Genomic DNA, 19,266 nt, shown 5'->3' with positions numbered 1-19,266 from the left:
TATCTTCAGTTCAGACTGCTTACTTGATAAGTCCACTTAGATGTCAAATAAGCGTGTAACAGGATATCAAGATGAGACATCTACTTTGAAATTATTTCTGAAAATTAGAGGTGACAAATACCCCCAAATCCTAAAGAGATATTGTGAGTACCTGGCTGGCTCAGTAGGTAGGGCATGTGGCTCTTGATCTTGGGGTTGTGAGTTTGAGCTCCACAGTGCTTGTACAGATTATTTAAAAAAAAAAAAACTTTAAAAGGGCCGTTTTACCCAGTTTAAAATCTTGGACTACTGAAAAGGAAGTAAACGTTATTGAGATGGAAACAAACCATAAGAGACTCTTAACAATAGAGAACAAATGGAGAGTAGATGGAATGAAGTGGGTGGGGGATGGCTAGATGGGTGATGGGTGATTGGTATTAAGAAGAACATATGTTATGATGAGCACTGGGTATTGTATGTAAGTGAGAAATCACTGAATTCTACTCCTGAAACCAGTATATCCATGTATGGAGGGAGAGGGAGAGGGAAAGAGAGTATTCCAAGCAGGCTCCACACCACCACAAAGCCTGATGCAGGGCTTGATATCATGACCCTGAGATCCATGACCTGAGCTGAAATCAAGAGTAGCTGCTTAACTGACTAAGCCACCCAGGTGCCCCTATTCCTGAAACCAATATTGCACTGTATGTTAACTAACTGGAATTTAATTAAAATTTGAAGAAAAAAGAGAGATGTCAGTCCTCGTATGCAGGACTTACTCAGGGACTTGTTCAGGTGATGGTCCAAAATTGATCCGCAACCCTTAGCCCATCATGCGCCTTAAGCGTGAACAAACTGTGGGAACTTATGAAATAATTTAGGTTTGAGGATTTCTTTGTAAATCATTTTTGGTAATTTGTATGTTCCCCACCCCACAGTGGGTGGGAGGCTTCACCCTCATGTCAAGCTGTAGTGATGGAGGCTTTAGGAGAACCTCTTAGAAGACTTGACATAAGACCTGTGGAGCTCCTAAGACTGACTATTTCCTGCTTTTTATCTGGAAAACTTTCAAGGCTAGAGTCTTGGGGGGACTTCGCCTGATGGCATAATAAGGGCAGTGGGTTATAGCTGAAGTTCACTGCCACTGTTAGCTGTGAGATGAGGAAGGTCATAGGACAAGATTTGTCTCAAAAAGATGCTGCCTGAGAGGTCTTCCTGCCAGGACTAGGTGACCCCAATAGCAAAAATCTCTGTGATTATATCGCCAGAGGCCGAAACTGAGAAGATATATACAAGTGACAGCTGCAGAGGGCATGACTGGGAAGGAGAGAGTCTCCAAAGAACTCATATAAGTTTCCTAAGAAAGAAAGAGATCAAATTTTGGCGTATCCCATAACCAGGGGCTAGCAAAGCCACATTTCGCTGTTCTTTCCAAAATAGATTTTGTCATCATGCCTCTTTTTCCACCTCTGTCCTTTTCTCACTAGCTCCAAGCTCAGAGGGTCAAGCGGTAAAGTGAGTGGGGAAGGAGGATTAGGGGAGGAAGATGAGAAATCTGGAGGAGGGAGAGACCCTGAAATTGTGGGAGATATCAAATGTTTGATATTAGGCCGGACTAGTATCACTGGATTGATATGAAACTGCTAATATGTGAAGGTTACCGGAAAAAATCTGGGATTGATCAAAATGCAAGAGGGGAAACTCCACATAACACAGGTAAAAACTATGAAAACTAAGTCTCTTTCATGTTTTCGTCCAATTGAATCCACTTCATTCAATAAATCACTTGTAGGCATCTTATACTTAATATGTCTGTGAGTCAGAAGTCTTGATTTTCCTCTTAATTTTCTGCATCATGGCCTGACTACTACCCAGTTGCACAAAGCCAAACCACAGGAGCCATCCTTGGCTGCTCTCATTCTTTTCCTATCTCTAACATCCAATCCATCAGCAAGTCTTGTTGACACTTCATCCAAAACAAGTCCCAAGTCTGCTTGTTTCTTGCAAATTCTAAATTCATCCAAACTCCTGTGGCCTACAAAGTCCTACATGTTATATTCCCTGCCTGCCTTTATAACCTTATTTTCTATTACTCCCCTACTCATTCACATGTTGCTCAACTATATCAAGATTATTCCGATCTCGGGACTTTTCCATTTGTTTTATCTGCTTTGAATGTCAGTCTACTAGATATTTGCAAACTGGCTTCTTTTCTCTTAGTCAGATGTCTGCTCAAATGCCACTTCCTCAAAGATGCACTTCCTAACCACTATATTAAAAGGATTGTCTCAAAAAAAAATTAAAAAAAATAAAAGGATTGTCTCCTGCTTCATCATTTTTAGCACGCCACTATCTTTTATAGCCACTATCTTTTATTTACAACAATCAGAATATTTCTCGTTTCTCTATGTGCTTAATGACATCCTCCAGAATGTGATTTCCATGACCTATCTTGTCCAGTACTGCATCTCCAGTGCCTGGGACAGTTCCTAGAATCTAGAAGGAACTCAACTATTAGTTGAATGAATGAACGCATTGAAGGAATTGCTAGAAATCGATCCTCAGTCCAATGAATGACGCTGAGCTGGTGATAGCAGTTTATGCGTTTATTCATTCGATTACTACTCTTTATCAATAATCACAGGGGCATGTTTTTCCACTGTGACTTTGCTCATCACCTTCATAAAAGCAGTGACCTTTGGGGGGCATCTCATTCTTGCAGGCCTGCTGGGTCCTACCATCCGGGCTGAGGTTTATGACACAGTGGTCATTGTCCTTAAGAACATGGCTTCTCATCCTGTCAGCCTTCACGCTGTTGGTGTATCCTATTGGAAAGCTTCTGAAGGTGAGTCAAATGCCCTCCCATTGTCCTGTCATCTCAGGGATAAAGGAGTATTGAATTCAAGGTCTTACAGCTAGTGAATGCTAGAGTCAGGATTCGAAGCTAGGCCCATTTCGAGAAATCAGGAAGATTGTCATTTTAGTCTAAGCCCTAAAGTTGAATTTGGTTCCTATTCTCCCTTGAGGAGCCAGGCTACGGATCCTCACCATTCCACCCCATCTGCCTTCCAATGCCCAGAAAACATCCTAGGGAGAAGCAAGGCTCATGGTATAGAAGTGAAATGGATTTCTTTTTTTTTTTAATTTTTATTTATTTATGATAGTCACAGAGAGAGAGAGAGAGAGAGAGAGAGAGAGGCAGAGACATAGAGGGAGAAGCAGGCTCCATGCACCGGGAGCCCGATGTGGGATTCGATCCCGGGTCTCCAGGATCGCGCCCTGGGCCAAAGGCAGGCGCTAAACCGCTGCGCCACCCAGGGATCCCGAAGTGAAATGGATTTCATCACCTTTCCTTAGATTCTGACTTTCCAGATACTTCCTCTCCTTCCCCTCCCCCCAGTTTCTAAATATGCATGCCATCATGTGATAGGAGCCACCTGCCAGAAGCACCAACTGACTTCCTGAAAATAAACAACCACTTTACCTAAGTTCTCTCTAACCTCCACAATGCAGGAAGGGAGTGAAGGGGATGCCACAGTTGAGTCGTACTCATGAGACCAGGGCAGACCTGAGTTAGGGGAAAATGAGTGGTAGGGGCAGGTGATATAAGGGAAAAGTCATCCCCAGTTCTGCCTGGAGCCTGCCAGGCTATTCCCATGAGGGTTATCCACTCGCGAGCTTCCAGAATGAATCTAGGAGCATTTTAAAGAGGCCAGGGTTCCCACAATTCTGCAGCTGAGGGCTGAGCATAGACATGACTCTTTTGCATCTTAAGCCTGGAAAGGTCTAGGGCAACTGACAAATCTCTCCTGTGTGCATCCACAGCAGGTCTGCCCAGGAACAACACAGCGGGCAACGGCCTGAAATCCACGTGACCTGTGGTCTAGTCAGAAGCCTACATATTTATATGTTGTGATCCACATGCTCCTGGCCTTACAGTAGCCTGGGAGCCCCAGGATGTCAGTTAAATCTGTGACGATGTTGAGTGTCATTTCCTAGGTTTGCCGACCATTCTGATACCTGTTATAAAATACCAGATGAGGCATTGAGGTGCTTTTCCTGTTGGAAAAAAATGAGTTGTTTATCTTTTTCTTACTACTTAGTAGAAGTACTTTATTCTTAATATGCATCCTTTGAAAAAAAAATATGCATCCTTTGACAGATGTAAATATTCGCATATCTTCTTCCAGTCTATGCCTTGAATTTTCACCCTCTCACTAATTTTTTTGGTAAATAAAAATTATCAAAGTCAATCAAGCACACAAGTTCAGCAGTTAATGAAACACAAAATACTATCACTTTTTTTCTTTTTATGTTGAACTTTGTGACCTGTTTGACATATTTGCCAATTCGAAAATCATGAAGACTTTCTTCCATCTTTTCTTCCAGAAGTTTTATTATTTTACCTTTTGTATTTAGGTCTATGATCCATCTCAAACTTATTTTTGTATATGTTTTCCCTATAACAATTTTTTTTATTTATTTATGATAGTCACACAGAGAGAGAGAGAGAGAGAGAGAGAGGCAGAGACACAGGCAGAGGGAGAAGCAGGCTCCATGCACCGGGAGCCCGATGTGGGATTCGATCCCGGGTCTCCAGGATCGTGCCCTGGGCCAAAGGCAGGCGCCAAACCACTGCGCCACCCAGGGATCCCCCTATAACAATTTTTAAAGTAATCTATATGCCCACTGTGGGGCTTGAACTCATGAGTTACATGCTCTACCAACTGAGCCAGTCAGGTGCCCCTCCCCATAGCATTTTTAAACAGTTTTATTGAGGTATAACTTATATACCACAAAATTTGCTCACTTAAAGTAATTTGACAGCAAGTACGACAAAAGCATATGCATATGCTTACATAAGCAAAGGAAACCATTGCCAAAATAAAAAGGCAGCATAATGAAGGGGAGAAGATATTTGCAAATGATATATCCAATAAAGGGTTAATATTCAAAATATATAAAGAATTCTCACAAGTCAATATCAAAGAAAACAAACCACCCAATAAAAAAATGAGCAGAAGACATGAGGAGCCATTTTTCCAAAGAAGACATCCAGATGGCCAGCAGACACATGAAAAGATGCTCCACATCACTCACCATCAGGGAAAGGCAAATCAAAACCACAATGAGTTATCACCTTATACTGGTGAGAATGGCTAGTATCAAAAAAATCGATAACAAGTGTTGGTGAGGATGTGGAGCAAAAGGAACCCTCGTGTACTGTTGGTGGGAATGTAAATTGGTATAGCCACTGTGGAAGACATTATGGATGTGACTCCAAAAATTAAAAATACAACTACTATATGAGCCGGCAATTCCACTTCTCAGTATTTATCCAAAGAAAATGAAAACACTAATTTGAAAAGATATATGCTCCCCTGTGTTCATTACAGCATTATTTACAATAGTCCAATATGGAAGCAACACAAGCAAACCGTGTGTGTGTGTGTGTGTGTGTGTGTGTGTGTGTGTGTGTGTGTGGAGAGAGAGAGAGAGAGAGAGAGAGAGAGAGAGAGAAAGAGAATGGAATGTTACTTAGTCATAAAAAAAGAATGAGGGCAGCCCAGGTGGCTCAGCGGTTTAGCGCTGCCTTCGGCCCAGGGCCTGATCCTGGAAACCCAGGATCGAGTCTCATGTCGGGCTCCCTGTGTGGAGCCTGCTTTTCCCTCTGCCTCTCTCTCTCTGTGTCTCTCATGAATAAATAAATAAAATCTTTTAAAAAAAATGAATGAAATTTTCCCATTCCCAACATGAATGGACCTACCTAGAGGGTATCATGCTAAGTGAAATAAGTCAGACAGAGAGAGACCAATACTGTATGATTTTTATTTATGTGCAAAATCTATTTTTTAAGATTTATTTTAGAGGGTGGGAGGGGCAGAGGGAGGAGGAGAGAGAGAACCTCAAGCAGACTCCCTGCTGAGTGTGTTGCCAGATATGGGGCTCGATCCTATGATCCTGAGCCCAAACCAAGAGTTGGGATGCTTAATTGACTGCATCACCCAGGGGCCCCTCACTTTGCCAAATCTTAACGTGTGGAGGTTTGTAAGTGCTTTGACCAATAGTGTATGATGGAAGTGATGCCATGTGACTCATAAAAGAACATGCTGCTTCTTCATTTGTGGGAACATCTACTCTTGGAGACCTGAAATGCCATGTAGGAAGCCTGACTCCCCGAGGTCCCCAAGTAGAAGTGCCCAGAATCCAGCATCCATATCATCCCTATCCGGCTACAAGATATGTGAGTGAGAAACCTTCCAGACGATTCCAGCCCTCAGCTGTTTGTGTCATGACAGCTGATGCCCTAGATATCTTGAAGCAGAGAAGCCCTCTTGCCTGTGCTCTGTCTGAGTTCCTGACCCACAGAATCAGGCTAATACAGTGGTGGTTGTTTCACACACTACATTTGGGGTGCTTGTGTTTGCAGACTTCTCAACAGGAAGCTCTGTGATTTACTTCTCTTTTCCTTGTGTATCTCAAGCCCAAAAGCACTTGGCAAAACTTTGACTGACTCAAGGGGTAATTACAAAATGACTTCCTTTCAGAAGTGGCTTTTTGTTGATTCAGTATACTCCCTAGGAAAGCTTCCATGCAAGTGGCACGTGGAAATCAAACAGATAGACTCCCTGAGCTCTCAAATGTCACGGCAGTGCTGCTCTTCTTGTAATAGAAAGAAGATGTGAAAGGTCAGATAAGACTGATGCAGGCAGAGATCTTCCAAAAGTAATACACCTTAGTGCGTAGTAAACTCTAAGGGCTTTGCACAATGCTTTCTTCCAGGCATCACGTACCTTACCTGGTCTTCACAAATCATTTTTGTCTTCATTGAAGAACAGAATGTTATTAGCAGCCCCCAGAATCACATTTTCTCACCACCCACTCCAATAACTCTTCATTCTCACTGGAATCTTCCATCCACCCATACTCTTTCCCTCCTTGCCCAGCTTAGATGCCCAGACATGGGCAGCAGACATGCTGCCCTTCTGTGCACTCACTAGTTCCTGGCCTCCTTGATCTCCATTCTGTTGGCTTGACTAAGCCACTGCCCTGGTTAGAGGGGTTTCCCACCTGTTTTCCTAGCAGCCAAGCGAATGGCCATTGTTGAAACAAAACTATACAACCGCATGACATCGTATCACTGAGTTCATGATACCTCACCTCCGTACTACCTGGCCATCCTACTGCTGTGGTTCTTCCTCTCCCCGAGACAGCTATCCTGCTTTACACATTCTTGGCCTCTCCTCAAACCACCCACACCTCTTTCCCAACCCTACTATTAGGAAAAAGAATATTCATTTCTTCTTTTTTTTTTTTTGGAGTTCAATTTGCCAACATATAGCATAACACCCAGTGCTCATCCCACTAAGTACCGCCTCAGTGCCCGTCACCCAGTCACTCCAACCCCCCACCCACCTCCCATTCCACTACCCTTTGTTTGTTTCCCAGAGTTAGGTGTCTCTCATGTTTTGTCACCCTCACTGATTTTTCACTCCTTTCCCTTTAATTCCCTTTCACTAATTTTTATATTCCCCAAATGAATGAGACCATATAATGTTTGTCCTTCTCCGATTGACTTACTTCACTCAGCGTCATACCCTCCAGGTCCATCCACATCGAAGCAAATGGTGGGTATTTGTCGTTTCTAATGGCTGAGGAATATTCCATCGTATACACAGACCACAGCTTCTTTATCCATCATCTGTCCATGGACACCGAGGCTCCTTCCACACTTTGGCTATTGTGGACATTGCTGCTAGAATATTCATTTCTTAATGAGATGCTTCAAACAAAGAAAAGTACAAAAAATAATATGGCAGACAAACATGTGACCATCACCTCACTTTGCCAAATCTTATGTTTTTTCTTTAAAGATGTATTTATTTATTAGACAATGCACAGAGCCTGACACAAGGCTTAATCCCATGATCCTGAAATCACGACCTGAGCCGAAACCAAGAGTCGGATGCTTAACAACTGTGCCACCCACATGCCCCTCACTTTGCCAAATCTTAACACTGTACCATCTTCACTTTAGGAAATTAAACATTATACATACAGTTGAATCCCCTTATGTAACCCCTCTGATTCCCTTCCTCCCTATCCAAATCTATCTACTATCTAGAATTATAGATATCAACCCACAATCACATAGGCGCCCGAAGCACACACCATGCCCAGGTGCCAAACTCAGGTTTTTAAAAACTTCTGACACTCTCTGCCAAGCACAGGTGCTGGTCTGACGTTGTCTCTGGATGAAGCCAGTAGTACCTAGTGCACACTGAACAGGGTATCCCTAGACCCCAGAGAGGCTGACCTTAGACCAGGGACTACCCACCTGTACTTTGCAGGTGGCCTTTGGCTGCTGAAAGTGTGTAGTAAAATCACAGGCAGAGTAGGGGGCAGTGCAGGGGTCCCTTGTACTGCTCTGCTGGAAAAGTCCTTCTCTCAGATGTATAGATGTTGTGGGATAAAATAAGGCATAAATGAAGAGCCCTCTGAATGCCTTGGGCTGCTCTAGAGCTCCAGAGACCATTTTAAATCCAGGAAGTTATGGTGAAGATGCTAGAAAAGTGTTTCAGTAGAAGATACTCTCTACTTCTGTCCACTGAAATGATCTAGAAGCAAAGACACCTCATTAACAATGAACATATACTGTGCTCAATTTATAATTGAGGTATCAGACTAATCCAGGGGTTAGTTTGAACATCACTAAGGATGGGACAGCCAGAAAATATCTGCCCCTGGTGTCATCTGCTCCTCCAGAGAAGAACTAAATTAAAAACATTTTTAAAAGGGGGCACCTGCGCTCCAATGTTTCTAGCAGCAATGTCCACAATAGCCACACTGTGGAAGGAGCCTCGGTGTCCATCGACAGATGATGGATAGAGAAGCTGTGGTCTATGTGTACAGTGGGATATTCCTCAGCCATCAGACAGGACGGACACCCACCATCTGCTTCGGCGTGGAGGGACCTGCAGGGTATTATGCTGAGTGAAGCAAGTCAATCAGAGAAGGACAAACATATGGTCTCATTCATTTTTTATTGTAATAAATTTATTTTTTATTGGTGTTCAATTTACCAACATACAGAATAACACCCAGTGCTCATCCCGTCCAGTGCCCCCTCAGTGCCCGTCACCCAGTCACCCCCACCCCCCGCCCTCCTCCCCTTCCACCACCCCTAGTTCGTTTCCCAGAGTCAGGAGTCTCTCCTGTTCTGTCTCCCTTCCTGATATTTCCCACACATTTCTTCTCCCTTCCCTTCTATTCCCTTTCACTATTATGTATATTCCCCAAATGAATGAGAACATATAATGTTTGTCCTTCTCCGATTGACTTACTTCACTCAGCATAAGACCCTCCAGGTCCCTCCACGTCGAAGCAAATGGTGAGTATTTGCCGTTTCTAATGGCTGAGGAATATTCCATCGTATACATAGACCACATCTTCTTTATCCATCATCTTTCGATGGACACCAAGGCTCCTTCCACAGTTTGGCTATTGTGGACATTGCTGCTAGAAACATCGGGGTGCAGGTGTCCCGGCGTTTCACTGCATCTGCATCTTTGGGGTAAATCCCCAGCAGGGCAATTGCTGGGTCGTAGGGCAGGTCTATTTTTAACTCTTTGAGGAACCTCCACACAGTTTTCCAGAGTGGCTGCACCAGGTCACATTCCCACCAACAGGGCAGAGGGTTCCCCTTTCTCCACATCCTCTCCAACATGTGTGGTTTCCTGCCTTGTTAATGTTCCCCATTCTCACTGGGGTGAGGTGGGATCTCATGGTGGTTTTGATTTGTATTTCCCTCGTGGCAAGTGATTCATTCATTTGGAGAACATAAAAAATAGTGAAAGGGATTAAAGGGGAAAGGAGAGAAAATGAGTGGGAAATATCAATGAGGGAGACAGAACATGAGAGACTCCTAACTCTGGGAAACGATCAAGGGGTAGTGGAAGGGGAGGTGGGCGGGTGGATGCGGTGACTGGGTGGCGGGCACTGAGGGAGGCACTTGGCGGGATGAGCACTGGGTGTTATGCTATATGTTGGCATATTGAACTCCAATAAAAAATATACCAAAAAATAAATAAAAATAAAATGTTAAAAAAAAATAAAAGGGGGCACCTGGGTGGTGCAGTTGGTTGAACATCTGATTCTTGATTTTGGCTCAGGTCATGATCTCGGGGTCCTGAGATTAAACCCCGCATTGGGCCCCATGTGGGATGTGGAGTCTGTTTAAGATTCTCTTTCTCCTGTTTCCTCTGCCTCTCCCCTCCCCACTCTGCTCTACAATTTTTTAAAAAAATCTCTGTATCTCATCTTTCCCTGAACTTCACCAGTGCTCATTAAAGAGTCTGGGACAAAGTACATGACCGATGTATGTCTCTTGAGTTGAATTGATGTGAACTAGGTAAAAAGATACAATGATGGAAGCAAAATTATTGGTTAGAATCTGGAGGTCACAGTGAGACCACTCAACCCTTCATGTTTGCATTAGTGGCCTAAAACTTCTCTGGAATATTTGAGGCTGCTTATAGTCTTGCAAATTAAATTGCAGAAAGTCTATTTCTTGTGTACAATCTCCTGATAACAATAAACTTGCTATGTTTCCTTGAGTCAACAGTGGGTATGGAAAGGACAATTTTATCCCTTCTTGCTTTAGGTGCTGAGTATGAGGATCAGACCAGCCAAAAGGAGAAGGAAGATGATAATGTCATTCCTGGTGAAAGCCATACCTATGTCTGGCAGGTTCTGAAAGAGAATGGCCCAATGGCCTCTGATCCACCATGTCTCACCTACTCATATTTTTCACACGTGGACCTGGTGAAAGACCTGAATTCAGGCCTCATTGGAGCCCTGCTGGTTTGCAAAGAAGGTAAGTGTGAGAAAGGATAGGACTCAAATGAAATAAGGGAGTATAAACATCTGGGTCAATTCATAAAAGCATTTGTGTTCTTTCATCTAAAGGAGGTTTCTTTTCCGTAGCAACATACCTATGGAAAGAAAATATTACATTCTGTGGGCTATCTCAGTAGTGCCTTTTGCAAATTTTGTGTCAGGTTCTCTGAAGGCTTCCTGGAGATAAACACATTCGATTGTGTCATCTGTATCCCAAAAGCTATAAAAATTGGAGCAAAGCAGGGCACCAGGGTGGTTCAGTCGCTTAAGCATCCAACTGCTGATTTTAGCTCAGATCTTGATCTTAGGGCCATGAATTAAAGCCCCATGTGGGGCTCTGCATTGGACTCTACACTGAGTGTGGAGCCTACTCTAAAAAAAAATAGAAGAAAAGCAAGCATTTATAACTTGTTATTCTAAAAATCATCTTAAGTTAAATTAAACCTCTTTTTAATTGATAGCTTAATAGCAACCACTAAATTAGGGAAGTAAACATTGCAGAATTTTCTTTAATTCTAAGTGGGTTTTTTTTTTTAAAAAGCTTTTATTCATTCATTTGACAGAGAAAGAGAGCACAAGCAGGGGGGGGCAGAGGCAGAGGGAGAAGCAGGCTCCCAGCTGAGCAGGGGGCCTGACATGGGACTCGATCCCAGGACCCCGGGATCACTCCCTGAGCTGACAGCAGACACCCAACTCACTGAGCCACCCACATGCCCCTAATACTAAGTTTTTAATAGTAAAATAAACTTCATGGGACTTTTTTTGGTTTCCTTTAACTATTACTGCATTATCCCCGCAATTGAGTGGCTAAAAATGACAATCGTCATTTATAATTTCTCATGGTTTTTGTGCGTGTCTCATGGAATTTGGGGGTATGTTTACTTGGTGGTCTATCTCAGGATTTCTCTTTTTTTAATCCTCTTGCCCTTTGTTTGTTTGTTTGAGAGAGCAAGCATGCACATGCACGGGGCGGAGGGGCATAGGGACCAGGACAGAGAATCTCAAGCAGATTCCAAGTGCAGAGCCCAATGCAGGACTCAATCCCACGACCCAGAGATCACCTGAGCTGAAATCAAGAGGCACACACTTAACCAGCTGAGCCACTCAGGTGCCCAAAAATTCTCTAGACCTTTAAACTCTCCCCAAGGCTTTCTGTTGCCTGCCCTGAAGCCTTGCCATCGGGAGAGGAAGAGAAGGGCAGGAAGAGGCAGCAGATCCCTGGCCAGACCAGAGACCTTACATGAGCTACTTTACCCCTCAGAATGACAGTTGGGTCTGTGATCCTCTTGCAGCCCACTGTTAGAGCATTTCTTTTTTTTTTTTAAAGATTTATTTATTTATTCATGAAAGACACAGAGAGAGAGAGGCAGAGACCCAGGCAGAGGGAGAAGCAGGCTCCATGCAGGGAGCTGGATGTGGGACTCGATACCCGGTCTCCAGGATCACGTCCTGGGCTGAAGGTGGCGCTAAACCGCTGAGCCACCCCGGCTGCCCTGTTAGAGGATTTCTAATGAGGTTGTAGTCAAATTGTGGCTGGAGCCAAGGTCAGCCTGAATGAAACTTTATTCACAAGTCTGGCACCTAGGCTTGGAAAACTCAAATAGCTGGAGCTTTCCACAAGGTATTTTCAGCATGAGCTACAGGTTTTCCTTTTATTTATTTATTTTTTATTTATTTTTTATTTTTTATTTTTTGTTTTTTTTTTTTCCTTTTAAATGGACTATGTTGGGGTGCCTTGATGGCTCAGTTGTTTAGGCATCTGCCTTCAGCTCAGGTCATGATCTTGGGGTCCTGGCATCGAGCCCCTGCATTGGACTCTCTGCTCAGTGGGGAGCCTGCTTCTCACTCTCCCTCTGCCCCTCTCCCTGCCCATGCTTTCTGTGTCCCTTTCAAATAAATAAAATCTTTAAAATAAAATAAAATAAGTGGACTTTGTTTTTTAGAGCAGTTTTCGGTTTACAGCGAAATTGAGCAGAAAGTACACAGAATCCCCAAATGCTACCTGCCTGCCACCCACACACAGCCTCCTTCATGATCAGCATCCTGCACCAGAGTCATATGCTCGTCACAACTGGTGAACCCACAACGACATAGCATTATCAGCCGCAGCCCATGCTTTACATGAGGGTTCACTTGTGTTGGTCTGCAGTCTACGGGTTTGGACAACGTAGAATGACATGTACCCACCATTACAGTATCATACAGAATAGTTTTCACTATTCTAAAAATCCTGTGTCCCACCTATTCACCCTTTCCTCTTCTAGCAACCACTGGTTTATTTAATTGTCTCCATGGTTTTGCCTTTTCCAGAATGTCAAATAGTTGAGATTATAGTATGTAGCCTTTTCATATTGGCTTCTTCCACTTAGTAACATGCATTGAAGTACATCCATGTCTTTTCGTGGCTTGATAGCATTTTTCTTTCTAGCACTGAATGATACTCTATTGTCTAGATGGACCACAGTTTATCCCCTCCCCAAAGAAGGACATTTTGGTTACTTCCAAGTTTTAACAGTTATAAATAAAGCTGCTATAAACATATACGTGCAGGTTTGTATGCATACGTCCTTTTCAACCCCTTTGGGTAAATGCCAAGGAGCAAATTGCTGGATTGTATGGTAAGAGTATGCTTGCTTGCTTGCTTGCTTTCTTTCTTTCTTTCTTTTTTTCCAAAGATATATTTATTTATTTGAGAGAAAGAACATGAGCAAGGGGAGAGGCAGAGTGAGAGAGGAAGGGAGAAGCATACTCTCCACTGAGCAGGGAATCTGATGCAGGCCTTGATTCCCAGGACCTCGGGATCATGACCTGAACCGAAGGCAGACGCCTAATGGACTGAGCCATCCAGGTGCCCCAAGTATGCTTTCTTTTGTAAGAAACTGCCAACTGGTTTTCCAAGGTAGCCGTATCATTTTGTGTTCCCAGCTGCAATGAAGGAGAGCTCCTGTTGTTCCTCATCCTCACCAACTTTTGGTGTTGCCAGTGTTTTGGAATTTAGCCATTCTTGTAGGTATGTAGTGGTATCAAATTGCTTTAATTTGCATTTCCATGATAACATATGATGTGTAGCATGTTTTCATTTCAGATATTTTATTTATTTATTTGAGAGAGAGAGAATAAGTACAAGCAGGGGGGTGACAGAGGGAAATGGATAAACAGACTCGCCGCTGAGCAGAGAGCCTGACACGGGGCTCGATCTCAAGACCCTCAGGTCATGACCTGAGCCAAAGGCAGATGCTTCACCAACTGAGCCATCCAGGCACCCTGTGAATCATATTTTTATATGCTTATTCGTCCTCTGTATATCTTCTTTGTTGAGGTGTCTGTTCAGGTCTTTTTCACATTTTTAAATCATATTTTCTTATTGTTGAGTTTTCAGAGTTCTTTGTTTATTTTGAATAACAGTCTATCAGATTATGTGTTTGCTAGAATAAGTCACTATGGCTAGCCCATAAAGGACAAGGGGAATTGGATTCCACCTTTTGATGGGAGAATAGGCAAAGAATCTATGAACTGAACCACCATTTTCAGATGATGATGATGATGCTGATTAAAAAAACAAAAAACAAAAAAAACAAGAGGGAAGGGAGTAGAAGAAGACCAGAAGAGTTTGTACTAGTTTCATTTGGAAGTATGACCTCATTTGTACTAAGTTCAGTTTCATAGTCAGAATTTATGACAAACTGATACAACCACAGTGTGTTATTTATGATATGTAAAGTTTAATAAAACAATAAAATCATCGGGGCACCTGGGTAGCTCAGTTAAGTGTCCGATTCTTGATCTTAGCTTGGGTCTTGATCTCAGGGTCATGAGTTCAAGCCCCATGTTGGGTTCTGTGCTGGGTGTGGAGCCTACTTAAAAATCATCAATCAATAATAAAACTTTACATATAAAATATAAACAGAGGAACACCTGGCTGACTCAATCACTGGAGCATGCAACTCTTTTTTTTTTTAAGATTTTATTTATTCATGAGAAACACAGACTGAGAGAGAGAAGCAGAGACGCAGGTGGAGGGAGAAGCAGGTGTCCCCGGAGCATGCAACTCTTGATCTCGAGGTTGTAAGTTTGAGCCCCAAGTTAGTTGTACAGATTACTTAAAAGTCAAATATCCATAAAAAATTTTTAAATGATTTAAAAATTAATTTTTTATTTTTATTTTTTAAATAAATTAATTTTTATTGGTGTTCAATTTACCAACATACAGAATAACACCCAGTGCTCATCCCGTCAAGTGTCCCCCTCAGTGCCCAGCACCCATTCCCCCCGACCACCCCCCGCCCTCCTCCCCTTCCAGCACCCCTAGTTCGTTTCCCAGAGTTAGGAGTCTTTATGTTCTGTCTCCCTTCCTGATATTTCCCACACATTTCTTCTCCCTTCCCTTATATTCCCTTTCACTATTATTTATATTCCCCAAATGAATGAGAACATACCATGTTTGTCCTTCTCCGATTGACTTACTGCACTCAGCATAATACCCTCCAGTTCCATCCACGTCGAAGCAAATGGTGAGTATTTGCCGTTTCTAATGGCTGAGGAATATTCCATTGTATACAGAGACCACATCTTCTTTATCCATCATCTTTCGATGGACACCGAGGCTCCTTCCACAGTTTGGCTATTGTGGACATTGCTGCTAGAAACATCGGGGTGCAGGTGTCCTGGCATTTCATTGCATCTGAATCTTTGGGGTAAATCCCCAACAGTGCAATTGCTGGGTCGTAGGGCAGGTCTGTTTTTAACTCTTTGAGGAACCTCCACACGGTTTTCCAGAGTGGCTGCACCAGGTCACATTCCCACCAACAGGGTAAGAGGGTTCCCCTTTCTCCGCATCCTCTCCAACATTTGTGGTTTCCTGCCTTGTTAATTTTCCCCATTCTCACTGGTGTGAGGTGGGATCTCATGGTGGTTTTGATTTGTATTTCCCTGATGGCAAGTGACGCAGAGCATTTTCTCATGTGCTTGTTGGCCATGTCTATGTCTTCCTCTGTGAGATTTCTGTTCATGTCTTTTGCCCATTTCATGATTGGATTGTTTGTTTCTTTGGTGTTGAGTTTAGTAAGTTCTTTATAGATTTTGGAAACTAGCCCTTTATCTGATATGTCATTTGCAAATATCTTCTCCCATTCTGGAGGTTGTCTTTGTTGACTGTATCCTTTGCTGGGCAGAAGCTTCTTATCTTCATGAAGTCCCAATAGTTCATTTTTGCTTTTGTTTCTTTTGCCTTTGTGGATGTATCTTGCCAGAAGTTACTGTGGCCAAGTTCAAAAAGGGTGTTGCCTGTGTTCTCCTCTAGGATTTTGATGGAATCTTGTCTCACATTTAGATCTCTCATCCATTTTGAGTTTATCTTTGTGTCTGGTGAAAGAGAGTGGTCCAGTTTCATTCTAGAATTCATGCAGCAATCTGGCAGTGAGGCAGGATACAAAATCAATGCCCAGAAGTCAGTGGCATTTCTATACACTAACAATGAGACTGAAGAAAGAGAAATTAAGGAGTCAATCCCATTTACAATTGCACCCAAAAGCATAAGATACCTAGGAAGAAACCTAACCAAAGAGGTAAAAGATCTATACCCTAAAAACTATAGAACACTTCTGAAAGAAATTGAGGAAGACACAAAGAGATGGAAAAATATTCTATGCTCATGGATTGGCTGAATTAATATTGTGAAAATGTCCATGTTACCCAGGGCAATTTACACGTTTAATGCAATCCCTATCAAAATACCATGGACTTTCTTCAGAGAGTTGGAACAAATTATTTTAAAATTTGTGTGGAATCAGAAAAGACCCCGAATAGCCAGGGGAATTTTAAAAAAGAAAACCATAGCTGGGGGCATCACAATGCCAGATTTCAGGTTGTGCTACAAAGCTGTGGTCATCAAGACAGTGTGGTCCTGGCACAAAAACAGACACATAGATCAATGGAACAGAATAGAGAATCCAGAAGTGGACCCTGAACTTTATGGTCAACTAATATTCGATAAAGGAGGAAAGACTATCCACTGGAAGAAAGTCAGTCTCTTCAATAAATGGTGCTGGGAAAATTGGACATCCACATGTAAAAATTAATTTTTTAAAAAAGTGAAATCTTAATTGTCAACAGAGGTTCTAGTTCTGGTTAAGATGGAAGAAACATACGCACCTTTTATTTCCCATTGAGCTTAACTCTAGAACCTTGACAAAATGCACAGCACAGCCATTTGAGAATCCTAAAAATCAAATAGAACAAACAAGTCAGGAAAAGGCATCAGAATTTCAAGTACCACCAAACTGGTGAAGAATTTCACTTTTTACTTCCCTTCCTTATTCCCCAAATGGCAAAGGATGTGAATAGATATTTTTGGGGGAAAAAAAGATATAGAAATGGTTAACAAGTATGTGAAAAGGTACTCAACATTGCTCATCATCAGGAAAAGGCAAATCAAATCCACAAAGAGATATCCCCTCACAGCTGTCAGAATGGCTAAAATCAACAACACAAGAAACAACAGGTGTTGGCAAGGTTTCAGAGAAAGGGGAACCCTCTTATACTGTTGGTGGTTATGCAAACTGTTGCAGTCACTCTGGAAAACAGTATGTAAGTTCCTCAAAAAATAAAAATAGAGCTACTCTATGATCCAGCAATTGTACTACTAGGTATTTATCCAAAGAATACAAAAATACTATCTTGGAGAGATACATGCACCCCAGTGTTTATAGCAGCAGCATCTACTATAGCCAAACTAGGGAAACAGCCCAAGTGTCCATTGACTGGTAAGTGGATAAAAAGATGTGATGTAACGAGACATCTGGGTGGCTCAGTGGTTGAGTGTCTGCCTTTGGCTCAGGTCGTGATCCTGGGGTCCTGGGATCCAGTCCCACGTCGGGCTCCCTGCAGAGGGAGCAGAAGGAGCCTGCTTCTCCCTCTGCCTGTGCTCTCTCTGCCTCTCTCTCTCTCTCTCTCTCTCGTGAATAAATAAATAAAATCTTTTTTTAAAAAGTTGTGGGGTGCCTGGGTGGCTCAGCAGTTGAGCATATGCCTTCAGCTCAGGGCATGATTCTGGAGTCTGGGGACCAAGTCCTGCACTGGGCTCCTTGCATGGAGCCTGCTCTCCCTCTGCCTATGTCTCTGCCTCTCTCTTTGTGTGTCTGATGAATAAATAGATAAAATCTTTTTTAAAAAGATTAAAAAATAAAAATAAAAATGATGTGATGTGTATGAATGTTAGTATATTATTATATATTACATAATGGTATATTACTCCTCCATAAAAATAATGAAATCTTGCCATGTGCAATGATGTGGATGGAGCTACAGAATATAATGCTAAGAAAAATAAGTCAGAGAAAGACAAATACCATATGATTTCACTCAAGTGAAATTCAAGAAAACAAGCAAGCAAATGGAAGAAGAAAGAGGCAAATCGAGAAGCAGGCTTAACTACAGAAAACAAACTGATGGTCATCAGAAGGGGAGGTGGATGAGGATGAGTTACATAGGTGCTGGGGATTATGGGGTGCACCTGCTATGATGAACACCACGTGTTGTATGGAACTGTTGCATCACTAAATTGTATACACCTGAAACTAATATCACACTGTATGTTAACTGGAATCTAAACAAAAATCTTAAAATATTTTTTGTATTCTGTATACGATTATTGAATAACTAGAAACCAAAATGTAAGAAAGAATGTTTATAATTGCTCCAAAAATTGGGATCCCTGGATGGCTCAGTGGTTTAGCGCCTGCCCTTGGCCCAGGGCGTGATCCTGGAGTCCCGGGATCGAGTCCCGTGTCGGGCTCCCTGCATGGGGCCTGCTTCTTCCTTCTGCCTGTGTCTCTGCCTCCCTCTCTGTGTCTCTCACGAATAAACAAAATCTTTTTTAAAAATAGCTCTAAAAATTGAAAGCTTAGGTATAAATCTAACAAAACCTGTACATTGTATGGTGAAACTATGACGAATTGAAAGAAATCCAACAAACATACTGTGTTTGTGTGTTTGTGTACTATAAGATTCAACGTAGTAAAGATCTTAGTTCTCCCCAGTGTGTAGATTTTTTTCAGCAAAATTTTTTTGTGGTCCCAGACAACTGATTCTGAAATTTGTATGAATTGTATTCATACAATTCGTACAAATTTGTATGAATTCTGAAATTGTATGGATTTGTTTTTTTAATGTTTTTTATTTTTATTTATTTATGATAGTCACAGAGAGAGAGGCAGAGACACAGGCAGAGGGAGAAGCAGGCTCCATGCACCAGGAGCCCGATGTGGGACTCGATCCCGGGTCTCCAGGATCGTGCCCTGGGCCAAAGGCAGGCGCTAAACCGCCGCACCACCCAGGGATCCCTAAAAAAACACTGTTGAGAGAATGAAGAGACAAGCTACAGACTGGGAG

The 19,266-nt window shown here is 42.4% G+C and overlaps 1 protein-coding gene across 3 annotated transcripts in view; it reads left to right on the top strand.

Annotated features, from left to right (window-relative positions):
- The window catches only part of F8 (coagulation factor VIII), a 149,042-nt gene that overhangs the window by 24,612 nt on the left and 105,164 nt on the right, over positions 1 to 19,266 (top strand). For all 3 annotated transcript variants that reach the window (XM_041740695.1, XM_041740696.1, XM_041740694.1), the window contains 2 exons: positions 2,702 to 2,824; positions 10,643 to 10,855. In XM_041740695.1, coding sequence (XP_041596629.1) covers positions 2,702 to 2,824; positions 10,643 to 10,855 — 336 coding nt within the window. The remainder of the gene's footprint in view (positions 1 to 2,701; positions 2,825 to 10,642; positions 10,856 to 19,266) is intronic.

The sequence above is a fragment of the Vulpes lagopus genome, chromosome X, assembly GCF_018345385.1.
Source record: "Vulpes lagopus strain Blue_001 chromosome X, ASM1834538v1, whole genome shotgun sequence".
In the NCBI taxonomy this organism is placed as follows: domain Eukaryota; kingdom Metazoa; phylum Chordata; class Mammalia; order Carnivora; family Canidae; genus Vulpes; species Vulpes lagopus.
The sequence above is the reverse complement of the archived record's forward strand: the minus strand, read 5'-3'. Positions and strand labels throughout refer to the sequence as shown.